The following is a 23,206-nucleotide window of genomic DNA, read 5'->3' as shown; positions in this document are numbered from 1 at the left end:
CCCCCACAGCCAGACAGTCACACACAGTCAAGTGTGAGGTGTGAAATGGAAATGTGTTTTTCATATCCCATCTCCCCTTGAGACAGCCTGGGAGAGTTCATATCCCAACCCCCATTGAGACAGCCTGGGAGAGTTCATATCCCAACTCCCATTGAGACAGCCTGGGAGAGTTCATATCCCAACTCCCATTGAGACAGCCTGGGAGAGTTCATATCCCAACTCCCATTGAGACAGCCTGGGAGAGTTCATATCCCAACTCCCATTGAGACAGCCTGGGAGAGTTCATATCCCAACTCCCATTGAGACAGCCTGGGAGAGTTCATATCCCAACTCCCATTGAGACAGCCTGGGAGAGTTCATATCCCAACTCCCATTGAGACAGCCTGGGAGAGTTCATATCCCAACTCCCATTGAGACAGCCTGGGAGAGTTCATATCCCAACTCCCATTGAGACAGCCTGGGAGAGTTCATATCCCAACTCCCATTGAGACAGCCTGGGAGAGTTCATATCCCAACTCCCATTGAGACAGCCTGGGAGAGTTCATATCCCAACTCCCATTGAGACAGCCTGGGAGAGTTCATATCCCAACTCCCATTGAGACAGCCTGGGAGAGTTCATATCCCAACTCCCATTGAGACAGCCTGGGAGAGTTCATATCCCAACTCCCATTGAGACAGCCTGGGAGAGTTCATATCCCAACTCCCATTGAGACAGCCTGGGAGAGTTCATATCCCAACTCCCATTGAGACAGCCTGGGAGAGTTCATATCCCAACTCCCATTGAGACAGCCTGGGAGAGTTCATATCCCAACTCCCATTGAGACAGCCTGGGAGAGTTCATATCCCAACTCCCATTGAGACAGCCTGGGAGAGTGGGGTTAAGTGCCTTGTGTGTGTACTCTATCTGTGTTCTGTCTGTCTCAGGAGCAGACAGCACTGGTGGGAGCCACTCAGTCTGGTGTGCTCAGAATGCAGGGACAACTCTAGAACCCATACAGAGACAACTCTAGAACCCATACAGGGACAACTCTAGAACCCATGGGTGAGGGGTTCCACAGGGAAAGACTAGTAGCACACCATTAAAACGCTGGTTCCTTTAATAATCATGTTTGACAACTTCCAAACAGTTCTGTTCCACTTTGGTATCAGCTGCCATAAAGACAGAGAGACGGGGCATCCAGTTTATACTGTCTGTTCCACTTGGGTTCAGCTGCCATAAAGACAGAGAGACAGGGCATCCAGTTTATACTGTCTGTTCCACTTGGGTTCAGCTGCCATAAAGACAGAGAGACAGGGCATCCAGTTTGTACTGTCTGTTCCACTTGGGTTCAGCTGCCATAAAGACAGAGAGACGGGGCATCCAGTTTATACTGTCTGTTCCACTTGGGTTCAGCTGCCATAAAGACAGAGACGGGGCATCCAGTTTATACTGTCTGTTCCACTTGGGTTCAGCTGCCATAAAGACAGAGAGACGGGGCATCCAGTTTATACTGTCTGTTCCACTTGGGTTCAGCTGCCATAAAGACAGAGAGACGGGGCATCCAGTTTATACTGTCTGTTCCACTTGGGTTCAGCTGCCATAAAGACAGAGAGACGGGGCATCCAGTTTATACTGTCTGTTCCACTTGGGTTCAGCTGCCATAAAGACAGAGAGACGGGGCATCCAGTTTATACTGTCTGTTCCACTTGGGTTCAGCTGCCATAAAGACAGAGAGACGGGGCATCCAGTTTATACTGTCTGTTCCACTTGGGTTCAGCTGCCATAAAGACAGAGAGACGGGGCATCCAGTTTATACTGTCTGTTCCACTTGGGTTCAGCTGCCATAAAGACAGAGAGACAGGGCATCCAGTTTATACTGTCTGTTCCACTTGGGTTCAGCTGCCATAAAGACAGAGAGACGGGGCATCCAGTTTATACTGTCTGTTCCACTTGGGTTCAGCTGCCATAAAGACAGAGAGACAGGGCATCCAGTTTATATTGCTGCAGGGGGTCTTCAAAACACTGAAGCACTTGTTCCAGTAATACAACAACAACACATCCACAACACAGCCTCTCACTCCCAGACTGTCCAAAATGGCACCTTATTCCCTTTGTAGTGCACTACTTTGGACCAGGGTCCGTATGTAGGAAATAGGGTGTCATTTGAGACAAACACTAAAGTCTCCCAGGGGGGCATGTGCCAGCATAGCATGCCTGTAATCATGTAGCTTAGTTGGCTTCTGGTTTACAGAGTCACACCCATTCACCGTGGAGATCCACTAGCCTGTAGAGGCCTGCGTTCATCTACAGAAACTACCAAACGCTGCTGAGATAGAAGGGGGACACGTTTACTTTGAAGTCTTACTCTAATGAGATCCTTCTAGGAAAAAAATAGGATTTAATCCCAAATAGCACCCTATTCCCTATATAGTGCACTATGGGTTTTGGTGAAAAGTTGTGCACTAGATAGAGAATAGGGTGTCACTAACACATTATCTCTGTTAAAACACAACCCCCATCACTAACACATTATCTCTGTTAAAACACAACCCCCATCACTAACACATTATCTCTGTTAACACACGACCCCCATCACTAACACATTATCTCTGTTAACACACGTCCCATCACTAACACATTATCTCTGTTAAAACACAACCCCCATCACTAACACATTATCTCTGTTAACACACGGCCCCATCACTAACACATTATCTCTGTTAACACACGACCCATCACTAACACATTATCTCTGTTAACACACGTCCCATCACTAACACATTATCTCTGTTAACACACGTCCCATCACTAACACATTATCTCTGTTAGCACACGGCCCCCACCACTAACACATTATCTCTGTTAACACACGTCCCATCACTAACACATTATCTCTGTTAACACACGACCCATCACTAACACATTATCTCTGTTAGCACACGGCCCCCATCACTAACACATTATCTCTGTTAGCACACGGCCCCCATCACTAACACATTATCTCTGTTAAAACACGGTCCCATCACTAACACATTATCTCTGTTAGCACACGGCCCCCACTACTAACACATTATCTCTGTTAGCACACGGCCCCCATCACTAACACATTATCTCTGTTAAAACACGACCCCCATCACTAACACATTATCTCTGTTAACACACGACCCCCATCACTAACACATTATCTCTGTTAACACACGACCCCCATCACTAACACATTATCTCTGTTAACACACGACCCATCACTAACACATTATCTCTGTTAAAACACGCCCCATCACTAACACATTATCTCTGTTAGCACATGGCCCCCATCACTAACACATTATCTCTGTTAACACACGACCCCCACTACTAACACATTATCTCTGTTAGCACACGACCCCCATCACTAACACATTATCTCTGTTCCACACGACCCATCACTAACACATTATCTCTGTTCCACACGGCCCCATCACTAACACATTATCTCTGTTAACACACGACCCATCACTAACACATTATCTCTGTTAACATACGACCCATCACTAACACATTATCTCTGTTAGCACACGGCCCCCACCACTAACACATTATCTCTGTTAACATACGACCCCCACTACTAACACATTATCTCTGTTAGCACACGACCCCCATCACTAACACATTATCTCTGTTAACACACGGCCCCCATCACTAACACATTATCTCTGTTAACACACGACCCATCACTAACACATTATCTCTGTTAACACACGGCCCCCATCACTAACACATTATCTCTGTTAACACACGACCCCCATCACTAACACATTATCTCTGTTAACACACGACCCCCATCACTAACACATTATCTCTGTTAACACACGACCCCCATCACTAACACTGTTTTCTGACCACTACTGGATGGATCCAGAAAGATTCACTGTGGGCATAAATATCACTGGCTGATGAAAAATACTGGGAATAAAAAAGTTGTGCTAATGCAATTGAAGGCATCAAATAGTTTCACAGAGGAAACTGTCATCCATTTGTTATAATACATTTGGAAGCAATAGCTACTGTGACTTCACTGACTTGTCTCATAATCAGTCAATTTGATTTTGTTTCACTGAATCTCTGTCTGTATATCTGGGTAATTCTCTGGGTAAACGAGAGGAGGTGTTCAGCTCATCACTGAATCTCTGTCTGTATATCTGGGTAATTCTCTGGGTAGACAAGAGGAGGTGTTCAGCTCATCACTGAATCTCTGTCTGTATATCTGGGTAATTCTCTGGGTAAACAAGAGGAGGTGTTCAGCTCATCACTGAATCTCTGTCTGTATATCTGGGTAATTCTCTGGGTAGACAAGAGGAGGTGTTCAGCTCATCACTGAATCTCTGTCTGTATATCTGGGTAATTCTCTGGGTAAACAAGAGGAGGTGTTCAGCTCATCACTGAATCTCTGTCTGTATATCTGGGTAATTCTCTGGGTAGACAAGAGGAGGTGTTCAGCTCATCACTGAATCTCTGTCTGTATATCTGGGTAATTCTCTGGGTAAACAAGAGGAGGTGTTCAGCTCATCACTGAATCTCTGTCTGTATATCTGGGTAATTCTCTGGGTAAACAAGAGGAGGTGTTCAGCTCATCACTGAATCTCTGTCTGTATATCTGGGTAATTCTCTGGGTAGACAAGAGGAGGTGTTCAGCTCATCACTGAATAGAAACATTGTAGGCTTTTATTTTTGCTCAATCGCCAAGGCAACTCCAAAAGCCCTCGGAGGTTGTGAGATATGAACAGGAGACTGACATGCTTTAGAAAATACAGATTGCTATTATGTTCTATCAGTATCATGATGAAGATGGTCTCAATGAAAGACCCTACGCCTGCTCCCTAGCAATGTGGAGTGAAGGAAAGACCCTACGCCTGCTCCCTAACAACGTGGAGTGAAGGTAGGACCCTACGCCTGCTGCCTAACAACGTGGAGTGAAGGTAGGACCCTACGCCTGCTCCCTAACAACGTGGAGTGAAGGTAGGACCCTACGCCTGCTGCCTAACAACGTGGAGTGAAGGTAGGACCCTACGCCTGCTCCCTAACAACGTGGAGTGAAGGTAGGACCCTACGCCTGCTGCCTAACAACGTGGAGTGAAGGTAGGACCCTACGCCTGCTCCCTAACAACGTGGAGTGAAGGTAGGACCCTACGCCTGCTCCCTAACAACGTGGAGTGAAGGTAGGACCCTACGCCTGCTGCCTAACAACGTGGAGTGAAGGTAGGACCCTACGCCTGCTCCCTAACAACGTGGAGTGAAGGTAGGACCCTACGCCTGCTCCCTAACTACGTGGAGTGAAGGTAGGACCCTACGCCTGCTCCCTAACAACGGAGTGAAGGAAAGACCCTACGCCTGCTCCCTAACAACGTGGAGTGAAGGTAGGACCCTACGCCTGCTCCCTAACAACGTGGAGTGAAGGTAGGACCCTACGCCTGCTCCCTAACAACGTGGAGTGAAGATAGGACCCTACGCCTGCTGCCTAACAATGTGGAGTGAAGGTAGGACCCTACGCCTGCTCCCTAACAACGTGGAGTGAAGGTAGGACCCTACGCCTGCTCCCTAACAACGTGGAGTGAAGGTAGGACCCTACGCCTGCTCCCTAACTACGTGGAGTGAAGGTAGGACCCTATGCCTGCTCCCTAACAACGTGGAGTGAAGGTAGGACCCTACGCCTGCTCCCTAACAACGTGGAGTGAAGGTAGGACCCTACGCCTGCTCCCTAACAACGTGGAGTGATGGAAAGACCCTACGCCTGCTCCCTAACAACGTGGAGTGAAGGTAGGACCCTACGCCTGCTCCCTAACAACGTGGAGTGAAGGAAAGACCCTACGCCTGCTCCCTAACAACGCGGAGTGAAGGAAAGACCCTACGCCTGCTCCCTAACAACGTGGAGTGAAGGTAGGACCCTACGCCTGCTCCCTAACAACGTGGAGTGATGGAAAGACCCTATGCCTGCTCCCTAACAACGTGGAGTGAAGGTAGGACCCTACGCCTGCTCCCTAACAACGTGGAGTGAAGGTAGGACCCTACGCCTGCTCCCTAACAACGTGGAGTGAAGGTAGGACCCTACGCCTGCTCCCTAACAACGTGGAGTGAAGGTAGGACCCTACGCCTGCTCCCTAACAACGTGGAGTGAAGGTAGGACCCTACGCCTGCTCCCTAACAACGTGGAGTGAAGGTAGGACCCTACGCCTGCTCCCTAACAACGTGGAGTGATGGAAAGACCCTACGCCTGCTCCCTAACAACGTGGAGTGAAGGTAGGACCCTACGCCTGCTGCCTAACAACGTGGAGTGAAGGTAGGACCCTACGCCTGCTCCCTAACGACGTGGAGTGATGGAAAGACCCTACGCCTGCTCCCTAACAACGTGGAGTGAAGCGTAGGACCCTACGCCTGCTCCCTAACAACGTGGAGTGAAGGTAGGACCCTACGCCTGCTCCCTAACAACGTGGAGTGATGGAAATAAAACACTGAGATCAAAACATCACGGGCTTGCCTTGGGCTCTGTTTCACAATATGTTTTTGTATAACAGCAATTCCACATGTTGCTGTGACTTAAGTTATAATAGAACATTATTTGCGTTCTGTTATTTCATTAAATACTATAAAATGGGTTGACTTTGATCAGAGTAGCCCAAGTGTGTCTTACTTTAGTTCATTAAAACGGGTATCTTTCATTAGCATGGTGTAGCCATGTAGCACATAGGCCTGTAACATCATTCAACTCAAAATATTCCATTCTGTTCTTTTGAAAATACATTTGATTTTAGTCTTATACTGTTTCTTAGGACCTGGCTAAAATGGTTTCTTTTGATGGCTCATATTTAATGGATTTAATCAAAGAGTCATCCACCCACGACTACTCTCTATAGAAAAGTTGCCGCCACGTGTACGGGAAATAGAAAAGGCTTATCCAGGGAAGAATGTGGTAAAGATGAGACTGTATGAATTGGATTCTAAAAAAAACATTTCTGATAGCAATCCGATTTGAAGATAAGAGGTTAAGTATCTAGCGTTGGATAATAAAAAAATACTTTCCACTGATTTTCTCTTTGTCCTGTTACCTAGCTAGCTGGAGACAGCAGGGTGCATCTCACAGGTTTAATGTCTGTGTCCTGAGCTGGCTACGTTTCTAACGGCTCTCCATCTGGCTAGCTTTAGTTAGCTTTAGTTAACCAGACTGACTTTGAAGACAGCAGGGTGCATCTCAATCGACTTGAGAGGCTTCCTCTCCTTCCCCTTCACTCCTCTCCCTCTCCTTCACTCTTCTACTTCCAACTTCACTCTTCTCCTTCCCCTTCACTCTTCTCCCTCCCCTTCACTCTTCTCCTTCCCCATCACTCCTCTCCCTCTCCTTCACTCTTCTCCTTCACTCTTCTCCTTCCCCTTCACTCTTCTCCTTCCCCTTCACTCCTCTCCTCTCCCTCTCCTTCACTCCTCTCCTTCCCCTTCACTCCTCTCCTGCCCCTTCACTCTTCTACTTCCAACTTCACTCCTCTCCTTCCCCTTCACACTTCTCCCTCTCCTTCACTCCTCTCCTTCCCCTTCACTCCTCTCCCTCTCCTTCACTCTTCTACTTCCAACTTCACTCTTCTCCTTCCCCTTCACTCTTCTCCCTCCCCTTCACTCCTCTCCTTCCCCTTCACTCCTCTCCTTCACTCTTCTCCTTCCCCTTCACTCCTCTCCTTCACTCTTCTCCTTCTCCTTCACTCCTCTCCTTCACTCTTCTCCTTCCCCTTCACTCTTCTCCTTCCCCTTCACTCCTCTCCTTCACTCTTCTCCTTCTCCTTCACTCCTCTCCTTCACTCTTCTCCTTCCCCTTCACTCTTCTCCTTCCCCTTCACTCTTCTCCTTCACTCTTCTCCTTCCCCTTCACTCTTCTCCTTCCCCTTCACTCCTCTCCTCTCCCTCTCCTTCACTCCTCTCCTTCCCCTTCACTCCTCTCCTTCTCCTTCACTCCTCTCCTTCCCCTTCACTCCTCTCCTTCTCCTTCACTCCTCTCCTTCCCCTTCACTCCTCTCCTCTCCCTCTCCTTCACTCCTCTCCTTCCCCTTCACTCCTCTCCTGCCCCTTCACTCTTCTACTTCCAACTTCACTCCTCTCCTTCCCCTTCACACTTCTCCCTCTCCTTCACTCCTCTCCTCTCCTTCTCCTTCACTCTTCTCCTTCACTCATCTCCTTCCCCTTCACTCTTCTCCTTCCCCTTCACTCTTCTCCTTCCCCTTCACTCCTCTCCTTCCCCTTCACACTTCTCCTTCCCCTTCACTCCTCTCCTTCACTCCTCTCCTTCACTCTTCTCCTTCCTCTTCACTGACCTGAAATTGAAAGTAACATATTACCTTGTCTGATCATCAGTTATAATGGCAGTGGTGATGAAGGAAAGGAGACAACCCTATTCTCTAGATACTACACTACTTTGAACCCTATTCTCTAGATACTACACCACTTTGAACCCTATTCTCTAGATACTACACCACTTTGAACCCTATTCTCTAGATACTACACCACTTTGAACCCTATTCTCTAGATACTACACCACTTTGAACCTTTTTCTCTAGATACTACACCACTTTGAACCCTATTCTCTAGATACTACACCACTTTGAACCCTATTCTCTAGATACTACACCACTTTGAACCCTATTCTCTAGATACTACACCACTTTGAACCCTATTCTCTAGATACTAAACCACTTTGAACCCTATTCTCTAGATACTACACCACTTTGAACCCTATTCTCTAGATACTACACCACTTTGAACCCTATTCTCTAGATACTACACCACTTTGAACATTTTTCCCTAGATACTACACCACTTTGAACCCTATTCTCTAGATACTACACCACTTTGAACCCTATTCTCTAGATACTACACCACTTTGAACCCTATTCTCTAGATACTACACCACTTTGAACCCTATTCTCTAGATACTACACCACTTTGGACTCCTGTAGCTACAGACTGGATGTAAGGATGACTGATGACTCCTGTAACTACAGACTGGATGTAAGGATGACTGATGACTCCTGTAGCTACAGACTGGATGTAAGGATGACTGATGACTCCTGTAGCTACAGACTGGATGTAAGGATGACTGATGACTCCTGTAGCTACAGACTGGATGTAAGGATGACTGATGACTCCTGTAGCTACAGACTGGATGTAAGGATGACTGATGACTTCTGTAGCTACAGACTGGATGGAAGGATGACTGATGACTCCTGTAGCTACAGACTGGATGGAAGGATGACTGACTCCTGTAGCTACAGACTGGATGGAAGGATGACTGATGACTCCTGTAGCTACAGACTGGATGGAAGGATGACTGATGACTCCTGTAGTTACAGACTGGATGGAAGGATGACTGATGACTCCTGAAGCTACAGACTGGATGTAAGGATGACTGATGACTCCTGTAGCTACAGACTGGATGTAAGGATGACTGATGACTCCTGTAGTTACAGACTGGATGTAAGGATGACTGATGACTCCTGTAGCTACAGACTGGATGGAAGGATGACTGATGACTCCTGTAGCTACAGACTGGCTGTAAGGATGACTGATGACTCCTGTAGCTACAGACTGGCTGTAAGGATGACTGATGACTCCTGTAGCTACAGACTGGATGACTGATGACTGATGACTCCTGTTACTTCCAGCTGTTACTGCCACTCATCCACTTCTCTCTATTGATCACCGAGCCATAGTTCCATTATATTATTGTCATTGTTTATGGTAAGGTTATATATATATATATATATACGCCACAGGGTTACACACTGTTGACAGGTCGTCATTAACAGAGGCACATTCTCCCTCTGAGTTCTTGAAAATACTACTAGCCACCTAGCAATTCTGTGAAGTTTGCTTTAGCCCAGCTAGGTAGTTATGAGGTTGGGAATTTACCCAGAAGCCGTTTCAGGCTATCAAGTTAGAGTAGCTAGCTTGTCTAACTATCTCAGCTGACATGGTTAGTCGACTTTAGAAAAGCAAGCAATTACTAAATTTGCTGAATTAAACTCACATTTCTTTCAATCTTTAACCCAGATATTAGCAGAGATGCAGAGAAATATATTTTGTTTCTTTAAAAGAAATAACCTCGAGTCGGGAGGATACAGACAGCTCAAGAAGTATGCTTACATTTACATTTAAGTCATTTAGCAGACGCTCTTATCCAGAGCGACTTACAAATTGGTGCATTCACCTTATGATATCCAGTGGAACAACCACTTTACAATAGTGCATCTAAATCTTTTAAGGGGGGGGGGGGGTGGGTTAGAAGGATTACTTTATCCTATCCCAGGTATTCCTTGAAGAGGTGGGGTTTCAGGTGTCTCCGGAAGGTGGTGATTGACTCCGCTGTCCTGGCGTCGTGAGGGAGCTTGTTCCACCATTGGGGTGCCAGAGCAGCGAACAGTTTTGACTGGGCTGATCTGCAGAAATAACCCACAGACAGCTCAAGAAGTATGCTTAGATCTGCAGAAGAAAAAAAAAAACATAAAATTAAGCATAATGATTATTATAGATTCCAGGAAATCCTCACATCCTTTTTGCCCCCTCAGATGTTGTGAGGTGTTTGACGCCCCTGATTTTACAAATGTTCTTAATAAACCCTTCGACAGCAAGCGGCACAGTTGGGAATCTTTAACTCTGCTCTTCTTGAGTGTCATATTTAAAACCCCTCAAAAAAAATAATACTCAGAAAGCCTGTTTCCAAGTAGCGTGATTGGGATCACTTCCAGTCAATTTGGGACATTTTATTCAAAACTGAACACTTTGTTTTGTTTTAAAAAAATAATGATTTCAGTCCATTTCCAAAGTTGACCGCGGGGTCGTTGTTCCATTTCATCACACCCACCACCTCAGATTATTCTTGAAATCATTTATGTAGATAGAAACAGATCAAACTAGCAACATTTTGTTGAGATATAATTTGATCTCTAAGAAAATAAAACTCAAATTAATGTTGCAGTAATGCTAATATCTGTTTCTGTCTACCTAACGATCTGAGATGCTGGGTGTTAAAAATCCTCTTTCTTGTGTTTTTCGAGGTGGAACGATCGTGCAGTAGAGTTTGATCTGAGTTCAACCCCCCCCCCCCGTCAGTTTGAGGTTAGCTGAGTGATTCAGGCTCTGTGTCAGTCCTGGCAGCCGTGCCTGTGTGTGTGTGTGTGTGTGTGTGTGGTTGTTGAGATTACACCAGGTGTTAAACACACTGTGTCCCAGCCAAGTGGAGGAGTGGCGCTCAGCCCTGGAGATCTACTATGTTTAGGTTCTCTCCTTACAACTTGGACAAGTAGCTGGAGCTCTCTGCCTTATTTCCTTTGTAATCTTTTTCTTTATATTGTGTTTTCTCTGGATCTCTCTTTCTCTTTCTCTGTGTCTCTCTCTTTCTCTTTCTCTTTCTCTTTCTCTGTGTCTCTCTCTCTCTCTCTCTCTCTTTCTCTTTCTCTTTCTCTGTGTCTCTCTCTCTCTCTCTCTCTCTCTCTCTCTCTCTCTGTCTCTCTCTCTCTCTGTGTCTCTCTCTCTCTCTCTCTCTCTCTCTCTCTCTCTCTCTCTCTCTCTGTGTCTCTCTCTCTCTCTCTCTCTCTCTCTCTCTCTCTCTCTCTCTCTCTCTCTCTCTCTCTCTCTCTGTGTCTCTCTCTCTCTCTCTCTCTCTCTCTCTCTCTCTCTCTCTCTCTCTCTCTCTCTCTCTCTCTCTCTCTCTCTCTCTCTCTCTCTCTCTCTCTCTCTCTCTGCGTCTCTCTCTCTCTCTCTCTGTCTCTCTCTCTCTCTCTCTCTCTCTCTCTCTCTCTCTCTCTCTCTCTCTCTCTCTCTCTCTCTCTCTCTCTCTCTCTCTCTCTCTCTCTCTCTCTGTGTGTCTCTCTCTCTCTCTCTCTCTCTCTCTCTCTCTCTCTCTCTCTGTGTCTCTCTCTCTCTCTCTCTCTCTCTCTCTCTCTCTCTCTCTCTCTCTCTCTCTCTCTCTCTCTGCGTCTCTCTCTCTCTCGCTCTCTCTCCCTCCAACTGGTCTCCTTCCTTTCAATTCAAGGGGCCTTATTGGCATAGGAAACATATGTTAACATTGCCAAAGCAAGTGAAGTAGATAATAAACAAAAGGCAAATAAACAATAAAAATGAAGTCTCTCTCTCGTCCTCTCCCACTGGTCCCCCTTCCTCTCTCTCTCTCTGTCCTCTCCCACTGGTCCCCCTTCCTCTCTCTCTCTCTGTCCTCTCCCACTGGTCCCCCTTCCTCTCTCTCTCTCTGTCCTCTCCCACTGGTCCCCCTTCCTCTCTCTCTCTCTGTCCTCTCCCACTGGTCCCCCTTCCTCTCTCTCTCTCTGTCCTCTCCCACTGGTCCCCCTTCCTCTCTCTCTCTGTCCTCTCCCACTGGTCCCCCTTCCTCTCTCTCTCTCTGTCCTCTCCCACTGGTCCCCCTTCCTCTCTCTCTCTCTGTCCTCTCCCACTGGTCCCCCTTCCTCTCTCTCTCTCTGTCCTCTCCCACTGGTCCCCCTTCCTCTCTCTCTCTCTGTCCTCTCCCACTGGTCCCCCTTCCTCTCTCTCTCTCTGTCCTCTCCCACTGGTCCCCCTTCCTCTCTCTCTCTCTGTCCTCTCCCACTGGTCCCCCTTCCTCTCTCTCTCTCTGTCCTCTCCCACTGGTCCCCCTTCCTCTCTCTCTCTCTGTCCTCTCCCACTGGTCCCCCTTCCTCTCTCTCTCTCTCTGTCCTCTCCCACTGGTCCCCCTTCCTCTCTCTCTCTCTCTGTCCTCTCCCACTGGTCCCCCTTCCTCTCTCTCTCTCTGTCCTCTCCCACTGGTCCCCCTTCCTCTCTCTCTCTCTGTCCTCTCCCACTGGTCCCCCTTCCTCTCTCTCTCTCTGTCCTCTCCCACTGGTCCCCCTTCCTCTCTCTCTCTCTGTCCTCTCCCACTGGTCCCCCTTCCTCTCTCTCTCTCTGTCCTCTCCCACTGGTCCCCCTTCCTCTCTCTCTCTCTGTCCTCTCCCACTGGTCCCCCTTCCTCTCTCTCTCTCTGTCCTCTCCCACTGGTCCCCCTTCCTCTTCCTCTCTCTCTCGTCCTCTCCCACTGGTCCCCCTTCCTCTCTCTCTCTCTCTGTCCTCTCCCACTGGTCCCCCTTCCTCTCTCTCTCTCTGTCCTCTCCCACTGGTCCCCCTTCCTCTCTCTCTCTCTGTCCTCTCCCACTGGTCCCCCTTCCTCTCTCTCTCTCTCTGTCCTCTCCCACTGGTCCCCCTTCCTCTCTCTCTCTCTGTCCTCTCCCACTGGTCCCCCTTCCTCTCTCTCTCTCTGTCCTCTCCCACTGGTCCTCCTTCCTCTCTCTCTCGTCCTCTCCCACTGGTCCCCCTTCCTCTCTCTCTCTCTGTCCTCTCCCACTGGTCCCCCTTCCTCTCTCTCTCTCTCTGTCCTCTCCCACTGGTCCCCCTTCCTCTCTCTCTCTCTGTCCTCTCCCACTGGTCCCCCTTCCTCTCTCTCTCTCTGTCCTCTCCCACTGGTCCCCCTTCCTCTCTCTCTCTCGTCCTCTCCCACTGGTCCCCCTTCCTCTCTCTCTCTGTCCTCTCCCACTGGTCCCCCTTCCTCTCTCTCTCTCTGTCCTCTCCCACTGGTCCCCCTTCCTCTCTCTCTCTCTGTCCTCTCCCACTGGTCCCCCTTCCTCTCTCTCTGTCCTCTCCCACTGGTCCCCCTTCCTCTCTCTCTCTCTGTCCTCTCCCACTGGTCCCCCTTCCTCTCTCTCTCTCTCTGTCCTCTCCCACTGGTCCCCCTTCCTCTCTCTCTCTCTGTCCTCTCCCACTGGTCCCCCTTCCTCTCTCTCTCTCGTCCTCTCCCACTGGTCCCCCTTCCTCTCTCTCTCTCTGTCCTCTCCCACTGGTCCCCCTTCCTCTCTCTCTCTCTGTCCTCTCCCACTGGTCTCCCTTCCTCTCTCTCTCTCTGTCCTCTCCCACTGGTCCCCCTTCCTCTCTCTCTCTCTGTCCTCTCCCACTGGTCCCCCTTCCTCTCTCTCTCTCTGTCCTCTCCCACTGGTCTCCCTTCCTCTCTCTCTCTCTGTCCTCTCCCACTGGTCCCCCTTCCTCTCTCTCTCTCTGTCCTCTCCCACTGGTCCCCCTTCCTCTCTCTCTCTGTCCTCTCCCACTGGTCCCCCTTCCTCTCTCTCTCTCTCTGTCCTCTCCCACTGGTCCCCCTTCCTCTCTCTCTCTCTGTCCTCTCCCACTGGTCCCCCTTCCTCTCTCTCTCTCTGTCCTCTCCCACTGGTCCCCCTTCCTCTCTCTCTCTCTGTCCTCTCCCACTGGTCCCCCTTCCTCTCTCTCTCGTCCTCTCCCACTGGTCCCCCTTCCCTCTCTCTCTCTCTGTCCTCTCCCACTGGTCCCCCTTCCTCTCTCTCTCTCTGTCCTCTCCCACTGGTCCCCCTTCCTCTCTCTCTCTCTGTCCTCTCCCACTGGTCCCCCTTCCTCTCTCTCTCTCTCTCCCTCCAACTGGTCTCCTTCCTTTCAATTCAAGGGGCCTTATTGGCATAGGAAACATATGTTAACATTGCCAAAGCAAGTGAAGTAGATAATAAACAAAAGGCAAATAAACAATAAAAATGAAGTCTCTCTCTCGTCCTCTCCCACTGGTCCCCCTTCCTCTCTCTCTCTCTGTCCTCTCCCACTGGTCCCCCTTCCTCTCTCTCTCTCTGTCCTCTCCCACTGGTCCCCCTTCCTCTCTCTCTCTGTCCTCTCCCACTGGTCCCCCTTCCTCTCTCTCTCTCTGTCCTCTCCCACTGGTCCCCCTTCCTCTCTCTCTCTCTGTCCTCTCCCACTGGTCCCCCTTCCTCTCTCTCTCTCTGTCCTCTCCCACTGGTCTCCCTTCCTCTCTCTCTCTCTGTCCTCTCCCACTGGTCCCCCTTCCTCTCTCTCTCGTCCTCTCCCACTGGTCTCCCTTCCTCTCTCTCTCTCTGTCCTCTCCCACTGGTCTCCCTTCCTCTCTCTCTCTCTGTCCTCTCCCACTGGTCCCCCTTCCTCTCTCTCTGTCCTCTCCCACTGGTCCCCCTTCCTCTCTCTCTCTCTGTCCTCTCCCACTGGTCCCCCTTCCTCTCTCTCTCTCTGTCCTCTCCCACTGGTCTCCCTTCCTCTCTCTCTCTCGTCCTCTCCCACTGGTCTGGTGTGACAGATCTGAGGGCAGTCTCAACACCGGGGCCACCAGGAACACTGTTCCCTACGGGCCGCCCTGTTCCCTACGGGCCAACCTGTTCCCTACGGGCCGCCCTGTTCCCTACGGGCCACCCTGTTCCCTACGGGCCGCCCTGTTCCCTACGGGCCGCCCTGTTCCCTACGGGCCGCCCTGTTCCCTACGGGCCGCCCTGTTCCCTACGGGCCGCCCCTGTTCCCTACGGGCCGCCCTGTTCCCTACGGGCCACCCCTGTTCCCTACGGGCCGCCCTGTTCCCTACGGACCACCCTGTTCCCTACGGGCCTCCCTGTTCCCTACGGGCCGCCCTGTTCCCTACGGACCGCCCTGTTCCCTACGGGCCGCCCTGTTCCCTACGGGCCGCCCTGTTCCCTACGGGCCGCCCTGTTCCCTACGGGCCGCCCTGTTCCCTACGGGCCGCCCTGTTCCCTACGGGCCGCCCTGTTCCCTACGGGCCGCCCTGTTCCCTACGGGCCGCCCTGTTCCCTACGGGCCACCCTGTTCCCTACGGGCCACCCTGTTCCCTACGGGCCCTACCTGACCGTACTGTCATACAGGTTCTGTTGATCTTCCCTCTTACCTACCTGACCGTAAGATGACATGCACTACGTGACCAAAAGTATGTGGACACCTGCTTGGAGTTGGTCCCCCCCTTTGCTGATAAAACAGCCTCCACTCTTCTGGGAAGGCTTTCCACTAGATGTTGGAACATTGCTGCTATAACAGCCTCCACTCTTCTGGGAAGGCTTTCCACTAGATGTTGGAACATTGCTGCTATAACAGCCTCCACTCTTCTGGGAAGGCTTTCCACTAGATGTTGGAACATTGCTGCTATAACAGCCTCCACTCTTCTGGGAAGGCTTTCCACTAGATGTTGGAACATTGCTGCTATAACAGCCTCCACTCTTCTGGGAAGGCTTTCCACTAGATGTTGGAACATTGCTGCTATAACAGCCTCCACTCTTCTGGGAAGGCTTTCCACTAGATGTTGGAACATTGCTGCGATAACAGCCTCCACTCTTCTGGGAAGGCTTTCCACTAGATGTTGGAACATTGCTGCTATAACAGCCTCCACTCTTCTGGGAAAGCTTTCCACTAGATGTTGGAACATTGCTGCTATAACAGCCTCCACTCTTCTGGGAAGGCTTTCCACTAGATGTTGGAACATTGCTGCTATAACAGCCTCCACTCTTCTGGGAAGGCTTTCCACTAGATGTTGGAACATTGCTGCTATAACAGCCTCCACTCTTCTGGGAAGGCTTTCCACTAGATGTTGGAACATTGCTGTTATAACAGCCTCCACTCTTCTGGGAAGGCTTTCCACTAGATGTTGGAACGTTGCTGCAGGGGGACTTGTTTCCATTCAGCCAGAAGAGCATTAGTGAGGTTGGGAACTGATGTTGGGAGATTCGGCCTGGATCACAGTCGGCGTTACAGTTCATCCCAAAGGTGTTGGATGGGGTTGAAGGTCAGGGATAGAAGCAGGCATTCCCCATTCTGCCTTATTGTCTACGTTCTGATATATTTGGATCCATATTCTGATTTTCTTTAAAGTGGGCTGCAGAACTAAGCGTTTAAAAAAAAATTTTTTATTAGTTCAATGAAATATATATTTCCAACCTAAGTAGTGCTTAGAACAGAGTTACAGAGTTACATAGCCTAGATACAGCAAGGGTGTGTGTGTGTGTGTAGTGGTGTAGTGTGTAGTGGTGTAGTGGTGTAGTGTGTAGTGGTGTAGTGTGTAGTTGTGTAGTGTGTAGTGGTGTGTAGTGTGTGTGTGCTATGAAAGATCTTTTAGAGGTGAAGTCTCCCAGGATAATAAACCATCACAACTCTATTCATCTGTAGGGACAGGCTTCGAGAGACGCTCTGGTTTTGGTTGAATTCATTTCTGCCCAAGACGTTTCAGCGTTGGACTGTCCAATGACGTGACCTCTGTATAAGATAGGATCAACGCTGAGCCTATAGGTAATGGATGACATCACATCCTGCTGTTGATAGAAGCCCTGTGACAGAGCAGAGAACACACTGCAGGATTAGAGATGGCATGTTGCATGACCATGTATAGACTACAGCCCCAGTGGGGGAGGTGTGTGTGTGTGTGTGTCTGTGTGTGTGTGTGTGTGTGTGTCTGTGTGTGTGTCGGTCTGTGTGTGTGTGTCGGTCTGTGTGTGTGTCGGTCGTGTGTGTGTGTGTGTGTGTGTGTGTGTGTGTCTGTCTGTGTCTGTCGTGTCTGTCTGTCTGTCTGTCTGTCTGTCTGTCTGTCTGTCTGTCTGTCTGTCTGTCTGTCTGTCTGTCTGTCTGTCTGTCTGTCTGTCTGTCTGTCTGTCTGTCTGTCTGTCTGTCTGTCTGTCTGTGGTGTCATTGTAAGAGTGTCGTTTAGTTATGATGGTCACCTGCTGCCCAGTGCCTGCTCAGGGGCGTACACACAAGGACATGTAGAGACCCTCCCCCTCTCTCTATATGTGTCTCTGTCTCTCTATATGTGTCTCTCTCTCTCTCTGTCTCTCTATATGTGTGTCTCTCTCTCTCTAATTATATCTGTATTCCTCTGTTTCTCACTTACGTTTACATTTTGTCATTTAGCAGATGTTCTTATCCAGAGCAACTTAGTGTATTCATCTTCAGATAGCTAGGTGACAAAACCACATGTCACAGACATACTAAGTACACTTCTCCTCAAAGGAGCTATCAGCAAAATCTCTCTCTATCGCTTTCTCACTCTCTGTATCTCTATCCATCAGGCTTTAAGTAGGCCACTGCAATCCAGCAGGGAGCTTGGCGTGACCTAGCTAGCGCTACGGCTAACTCGTCCCATTGACATGAGCTGGCTGGCGCTTGGCTAGGCTAACGTTAGCTGAGCTATTCTGTAGTACTACTGTGCTGTTCAGTCTTTGCTAAGAGCAGAACACACTGTATCTGTCTGGCCTCGACCCTGGTTAACAGTGGATCAGAGTGTAATACAACACACTGTATCTGTCTGGCCTTGACCCTGGTTAACAGTGGATCAGAGTGTTAATACAACACACTGTATCTGTCTGGCCTTGACCCTGGTTAACAGTGGATCAGAGTGTTAATACAACACACTGTATCTGTCTGGCCTTGACCCTGGTTAACAGTGGATCAGAGTGTTAATACAACACACTGTATCTGTCTGGCCTTGACCCTGGTTAACAGTGGATCAGAGTGTTAATACAACACACTGTATCTGTCTGACCTTGACCCTGGTTAACAGTGGATCAGAGTGTACCACAACACACTGTATCTGTCTGGCCTCGACCCTGGTTAACAGTGGATCAGAGTGTTAATACAACACACTGTATCTGTCTGGCCTTGACCCTGGTTAACAGTGGATCAGAGTGTTAATACAACACACTGTATCTGTCTGGCCTTAACCCTGGTTAACAGTGGATCAGAGTGTTAATACAACACACTGTATCTGTCTGGCCTCGACCCTGGTTAACAGTGGATCAGAGTGTTAATACAACACACTGTATCTGTCTGGCCTTGACCCTGGTTAACAGTGGATCAGAGTGTTAATACAACACACTGTATCTGTCTGGCCTTAACCCTGGTTAACAGTGGATCAGAGTGTACCACAACACACTGTATCTGTCTGGCCTTGACCCTGGTTAACAGTGGATCAGAGTGTTAATACAACACACTGTATCTGTCTGGCCTTGACCCTGGTTAACAGTGGATCAGAGTGTTAATACAACACACTGTATCTGTCTGGCCTTGACCCTGGTTAACAGTGGATCAGAGTGTACCACAACACACTGTATCTGTCTGGCCTCGACCCTGGTTAACAGTGGATCAGAGTGTTAATACAACACACTGTATCTGTCTGGCCTTGACCCTGGTTAACAGTGGATCAGAGTGTTAATACAACACACTGTATCTGTCTGGCCTTGACCCTGGTTAACAGTGGATCAGAGTGTTAATACAACACACTGTATCTGTCTGGCCTTGACCCTGGTTAACAGTGGATCAGAGTGTTAATACAACACACTGTATCTGTCTGGCCTTGACCCTGGTTAACAGTGGATCAGAGTGTACCACAACACACTGTATCTGTCTGGCCTTGACCCTGGTTAACAGTGGATCAGAGTGTTAATACAACACACTGTATCTGTCTGGCCTTGACCCTGGTTAACAGTGGATCAGAGTGTTAATACAACACACTGTATCTGTCTGGCCTTGACCCTGGTTAACAGTGGATCAGAGTGTTAATACAACACACTGTATCTGTCTGGCCTTGACCCTGGTTAACAGTGGATCAGAGTGTTAATACAACACACTGTATCTGTCTGGCCTTGACCCTGGTTAACAGTGGATCAGAGTGTTAATACAACACACTGTATCTGTCTGGCCTTGACCCTGGTTAACAGTGGATCAGAGTGTTAATACAACACACTGTATCTGTCTGGCCTTGACCCTGGTTAACAGTGGATCAGAGTGTTAATACAACACACTGTATCTGTCTGGCCTTGACCCTGGTTAACAGTGGATCAGAGTGTACCACAACACACTGTATCTGTCTGGCCTCGACCCTGGTTAACAGTGGATCAGAGTGTTAATACAACACACTGTATCTGTCTGGCCTTGACCCTGGTTAACAGTGGATCAGAGTGTTAATACAACACACTGTATCTGTCTGGCCTTAACCCTGGTTAACAGTGGATCAGAGTGTTAATACAACACACTGTATCTGTCTGGCCTCGACCCTGGTTAACAGTGGATCAGAGTGTTAATACAACACACTGTATCTGTCTGGCCTTGACCCTGGTTAACAGTGGATCAGAGTGTTAATACAACACACTGTATCTGTCTGGCCTTAACCCTGGTTAACAGTGGATCAGAGTGTACCACAACACACTGTATCTGTCTGGCCTTGACCCTGGTTAACAGTGGATCAGAGTGTTAATACAACACACTGTATCTGTCTGGCCTTGACCCTGGTTAACAGTGGATCAGAGTGTTAATACAACACACTGTATCTGTCTGGCCTTGACCCTGGTTAACAGTGGATCAGAGTGTTAATACAACACACTCTATCTGTCTGGCCTTGATACTGGTTAACAGTGGATCAGAGTGTTAATACAACACACTGTATCTGTCTGGCCTTAACCCTGGTTAACAGTGGATCAGAGTGTTAATACAACACACTGTATCTGTCTGGCCTTGACCCTGGTTAACAGTGGATCAGAGTGTACCACAACACACTGTATCTGTCTGGCCTTGACCCTGGTTAACAGTGGATCAGAGTGTACCACAACACACTGTATCTGTCTGGCCTTGACCCTGGTTAACAGTGGATCAGAGTGTTAATACAACACACTGTATCTGTCTGGCCTTGACCCTGGTTAACAGTGGATCAGAGTGTTAATACAACACACTGTATCTGTCTGGCCTTGACCCTGGTTAACAGTGGATCAGAGTGTTAATACAACACACTGTATCTGTCTGGCCTTGACCCTGGTTAACAGTGGATCAGAGTGTTAATACAACACACTGTATCTGTCTGGCCTTGACCCTGGTTAACAGTGGATCAGAGTGTTAATACAACACACTGTATCTGTCTGGCCTTGACCCTGGTTAACAGTGGATCAGAGTGTAATACAACACACTGTATCTGTCTGGCCTTGACCCTGGTTAACAGTGGATCAGAGTGTTAATACAACACACTGTATCTGTCTGGCCTTGACCCTGGTTAACAGTGGATCAGAGTGTTAATACAACACACTGTATCTGTCTGGCCTTGACCCTGGTTAACAGTGGATCAGAGTGTTAATACAACACACTGTATCTGTCTGGCCTTGACCCTGGTTAACAGTGGATCAGAGTGTACCACAACACACTGTATCTGTCTGGCCTCGACCCTGGTTAACAGTGGATCAGAGTGTTAATACAACACACTGTATCTGTCTGGCCTTGACCCTGGTTAACAGTGGATCAGAGTGTTAATACAACACACTGTATCTGTCTGGCCTTGACCCTGGTTAACAGTGGATCAGAGTGTAATACAACACACTGTATCTGTCTGGCCTTGACCCTGGTTAACAGTGGATCAGAGTGTTAATACAACACACTTTATCTGTCTGGCCTTGACCCTGGTTAACAGTGGATCAGAGTGTTAATACAACACACTGTATCTGTCTGGCCTTGACCCTGGTTAACAGTGGATCAGAGTGTTAATACAACACACTGTATCTGTCTGGCCTTGACCCTGGTTAACAGTGGATCAGAGTGTTAATACAACACACTGTATCTGTCTGGCCTTGACCCTGGTTAACAGTGGATCAGAGTGTTAATACAACACACTGTATCTGTCTGGCCTTGACCCTGGTTAACAGTGGATCAGAGTGTTAATACAACACACTGTATCTGTCTGGCCTTGACCCTGGTTAACAGTGGATCAGAGTGTTAATACAACACACTGTATCTGTCTGGCCTTGACCCTGGTTAACAGTGGATCAGAGTGTTAATACAACACACTGTATCTGTCTGGCCTTGACCCTGGTTAACAGTGGATCAGAGTGTTAATACAACACACTGTATCTGTCTGGCCTTGACCCTGGTTAACAGTGGATCAGAGTGTTAATACAACACACTGTATCTGTCTGGCCTTGACCCTGGTTAACAGTGGATCAGAGTGTTAATACAACACACTGTATCTGTCTGGCCTTGACCCTGGTTAACAGTGGATCAGAGTGTTAATACAACACACTGTATCTGTCTGGCCTTGACCCTGGTTAACAGTGGATCAGAGTGTTAATACAACACACTGTATCTGTCTGGCCTTGACCCTGGTTAACAGTGGATCAGAGTGTTAATACAACACACTGTATCTGTCTGGCCTTGACCCTGGTTAACAGTGGATCAGAGTGGTACACAACACACTGTATCTGTCTGGCCTTGACCCTGGTTAACAGTGGATCAGAGTGTTAATACAACACACTGTATCTGTCTGGCCTTGACCCTGGTTAACAGTGGATCAGAGTGTTAATACAACACACTGTATCTGTCTGGCCTTGACCCTGGTTAACAGTGGATCAGAGTGTTAATACAACACACTGTATCTGTCTGGCCTCGACCCTGGTTAACAGTGGATCAGAGTGTTAATACAACACACTGTATCTGTCTGGCCTCGACCCTGGTTAACAGTGGATCAGAGTGTTAATACAACACACTGTATCTGTCTGGCCTTGACCCTGGTTAACAGTGGATCAGAGTGTACCACAACACACTGTATCTGTCTGGCCTTGACCCTGGTTAACAGTGGATCAGAGTGTTAATACAACACACTGTATCTGTCTGGCCTTGACCCTGGTTAACAGTGGATCAGAGTGTTAATACAACACACTGTATCTGTCTGGCCTTAACCCTGGTTAACAGTGGATCAGAGTGTACCACAACACACTGTATCTGTCTGGCCTTGACCCTGGTTAACAGTGGATCAGAGTGTTAATACAACACACTGTATCTGTCTGGCCTCGACGGCTGCCATGTTGTTTCTCTAGCTGTCGTCCCCCCTGTAGGAGAGGAGAGATGTCTGTGTGCTCTCCCAAACGCCCAGCATGCAGCAGAAACCTCCTAGTCAGTGTTCATATAGCCCTCCATTATACAACACATCATTGGTGGCTGCTGGTTATAAAACATTCATCGGCTCTCAATAATTGATTGTCTGTCATTAAGGTCGGGGCTGGTGTTTGTGTGAGTGTGTGATGGTCGCTTCAGGGTTTTCCGTTTTGGAAAATGTGGATCCCGGGACGACATGACCGGGAAGATTTAAATTTAACGTCCATTTGTGTGACCCGTTAGTGCATGAAACCACGGAGCCCAGAACGACAGAAATCACATGTAGATTAACAGAACATGCAACTCCTGTAATGAAGCAGCCCAATAAAACGTCATTTTCAAACATTTGTCAAAATGCAATTCGTGGGAAAACGCCATTCTGAACAGCACACCTGGGGATGGGTTGGCTGGGTTGTAGATATGACCAGGATGAGTTCATAATATGACCAGGATGGGTTGATAATATAACCAGGATGG

At 48.5% G+C, this 23,206-nt stretch overlaps 2 protein-coding genes across 4 annotated transcripts in view; both read left to right on the top strand.

Annotated features, from left to right (window-relative positions):
- LOC123728976 (basic proline-rich protein-like) overlaps window positions 1–15,747 on the top strand; it is a 63,925-nt gene extending 48,178 nt beyond the window's left edge. Inside the window, exon 2 of the mRNA XM_045701947.1 lies at window positions 15,132–15,747. Within this exon, the coding sequence (XP_045557903.1) occupies window positions 15,132–15,747 (616 nt within the window). The remainder of the gene's footprint in view (window positions 1–15,131) is intronic.
- The window catches only part of LOC106579720 (nuclear receptor coactivator 2), a 226,057-nt gene that overhangs the window by 43,948 nt on the left and 158,903 nt on the right, over window positions 1–23,206 (top strand). The window lies entirely within an intron of this gene.

Source organism: Salmo salar, chromosome ssa19, assembly GCF_905237065.1.
Source record: "Salmo salar chromosome ssa19, Ssal_v3.1, whole genome shotgun sequence".
In the NCBI taxonomy this organism is placed as follows: Eukaryota; Metazoa; Chordata; class Actinopteri; order Salmoniformes; family Salmonidae; genus Salmo; species Salmo salar.
The sequence above is the reverse complement of the archived record's forward strand: the minus strand, read 5'-3'. Positions and strand labels throughout refer to the sequence as shown.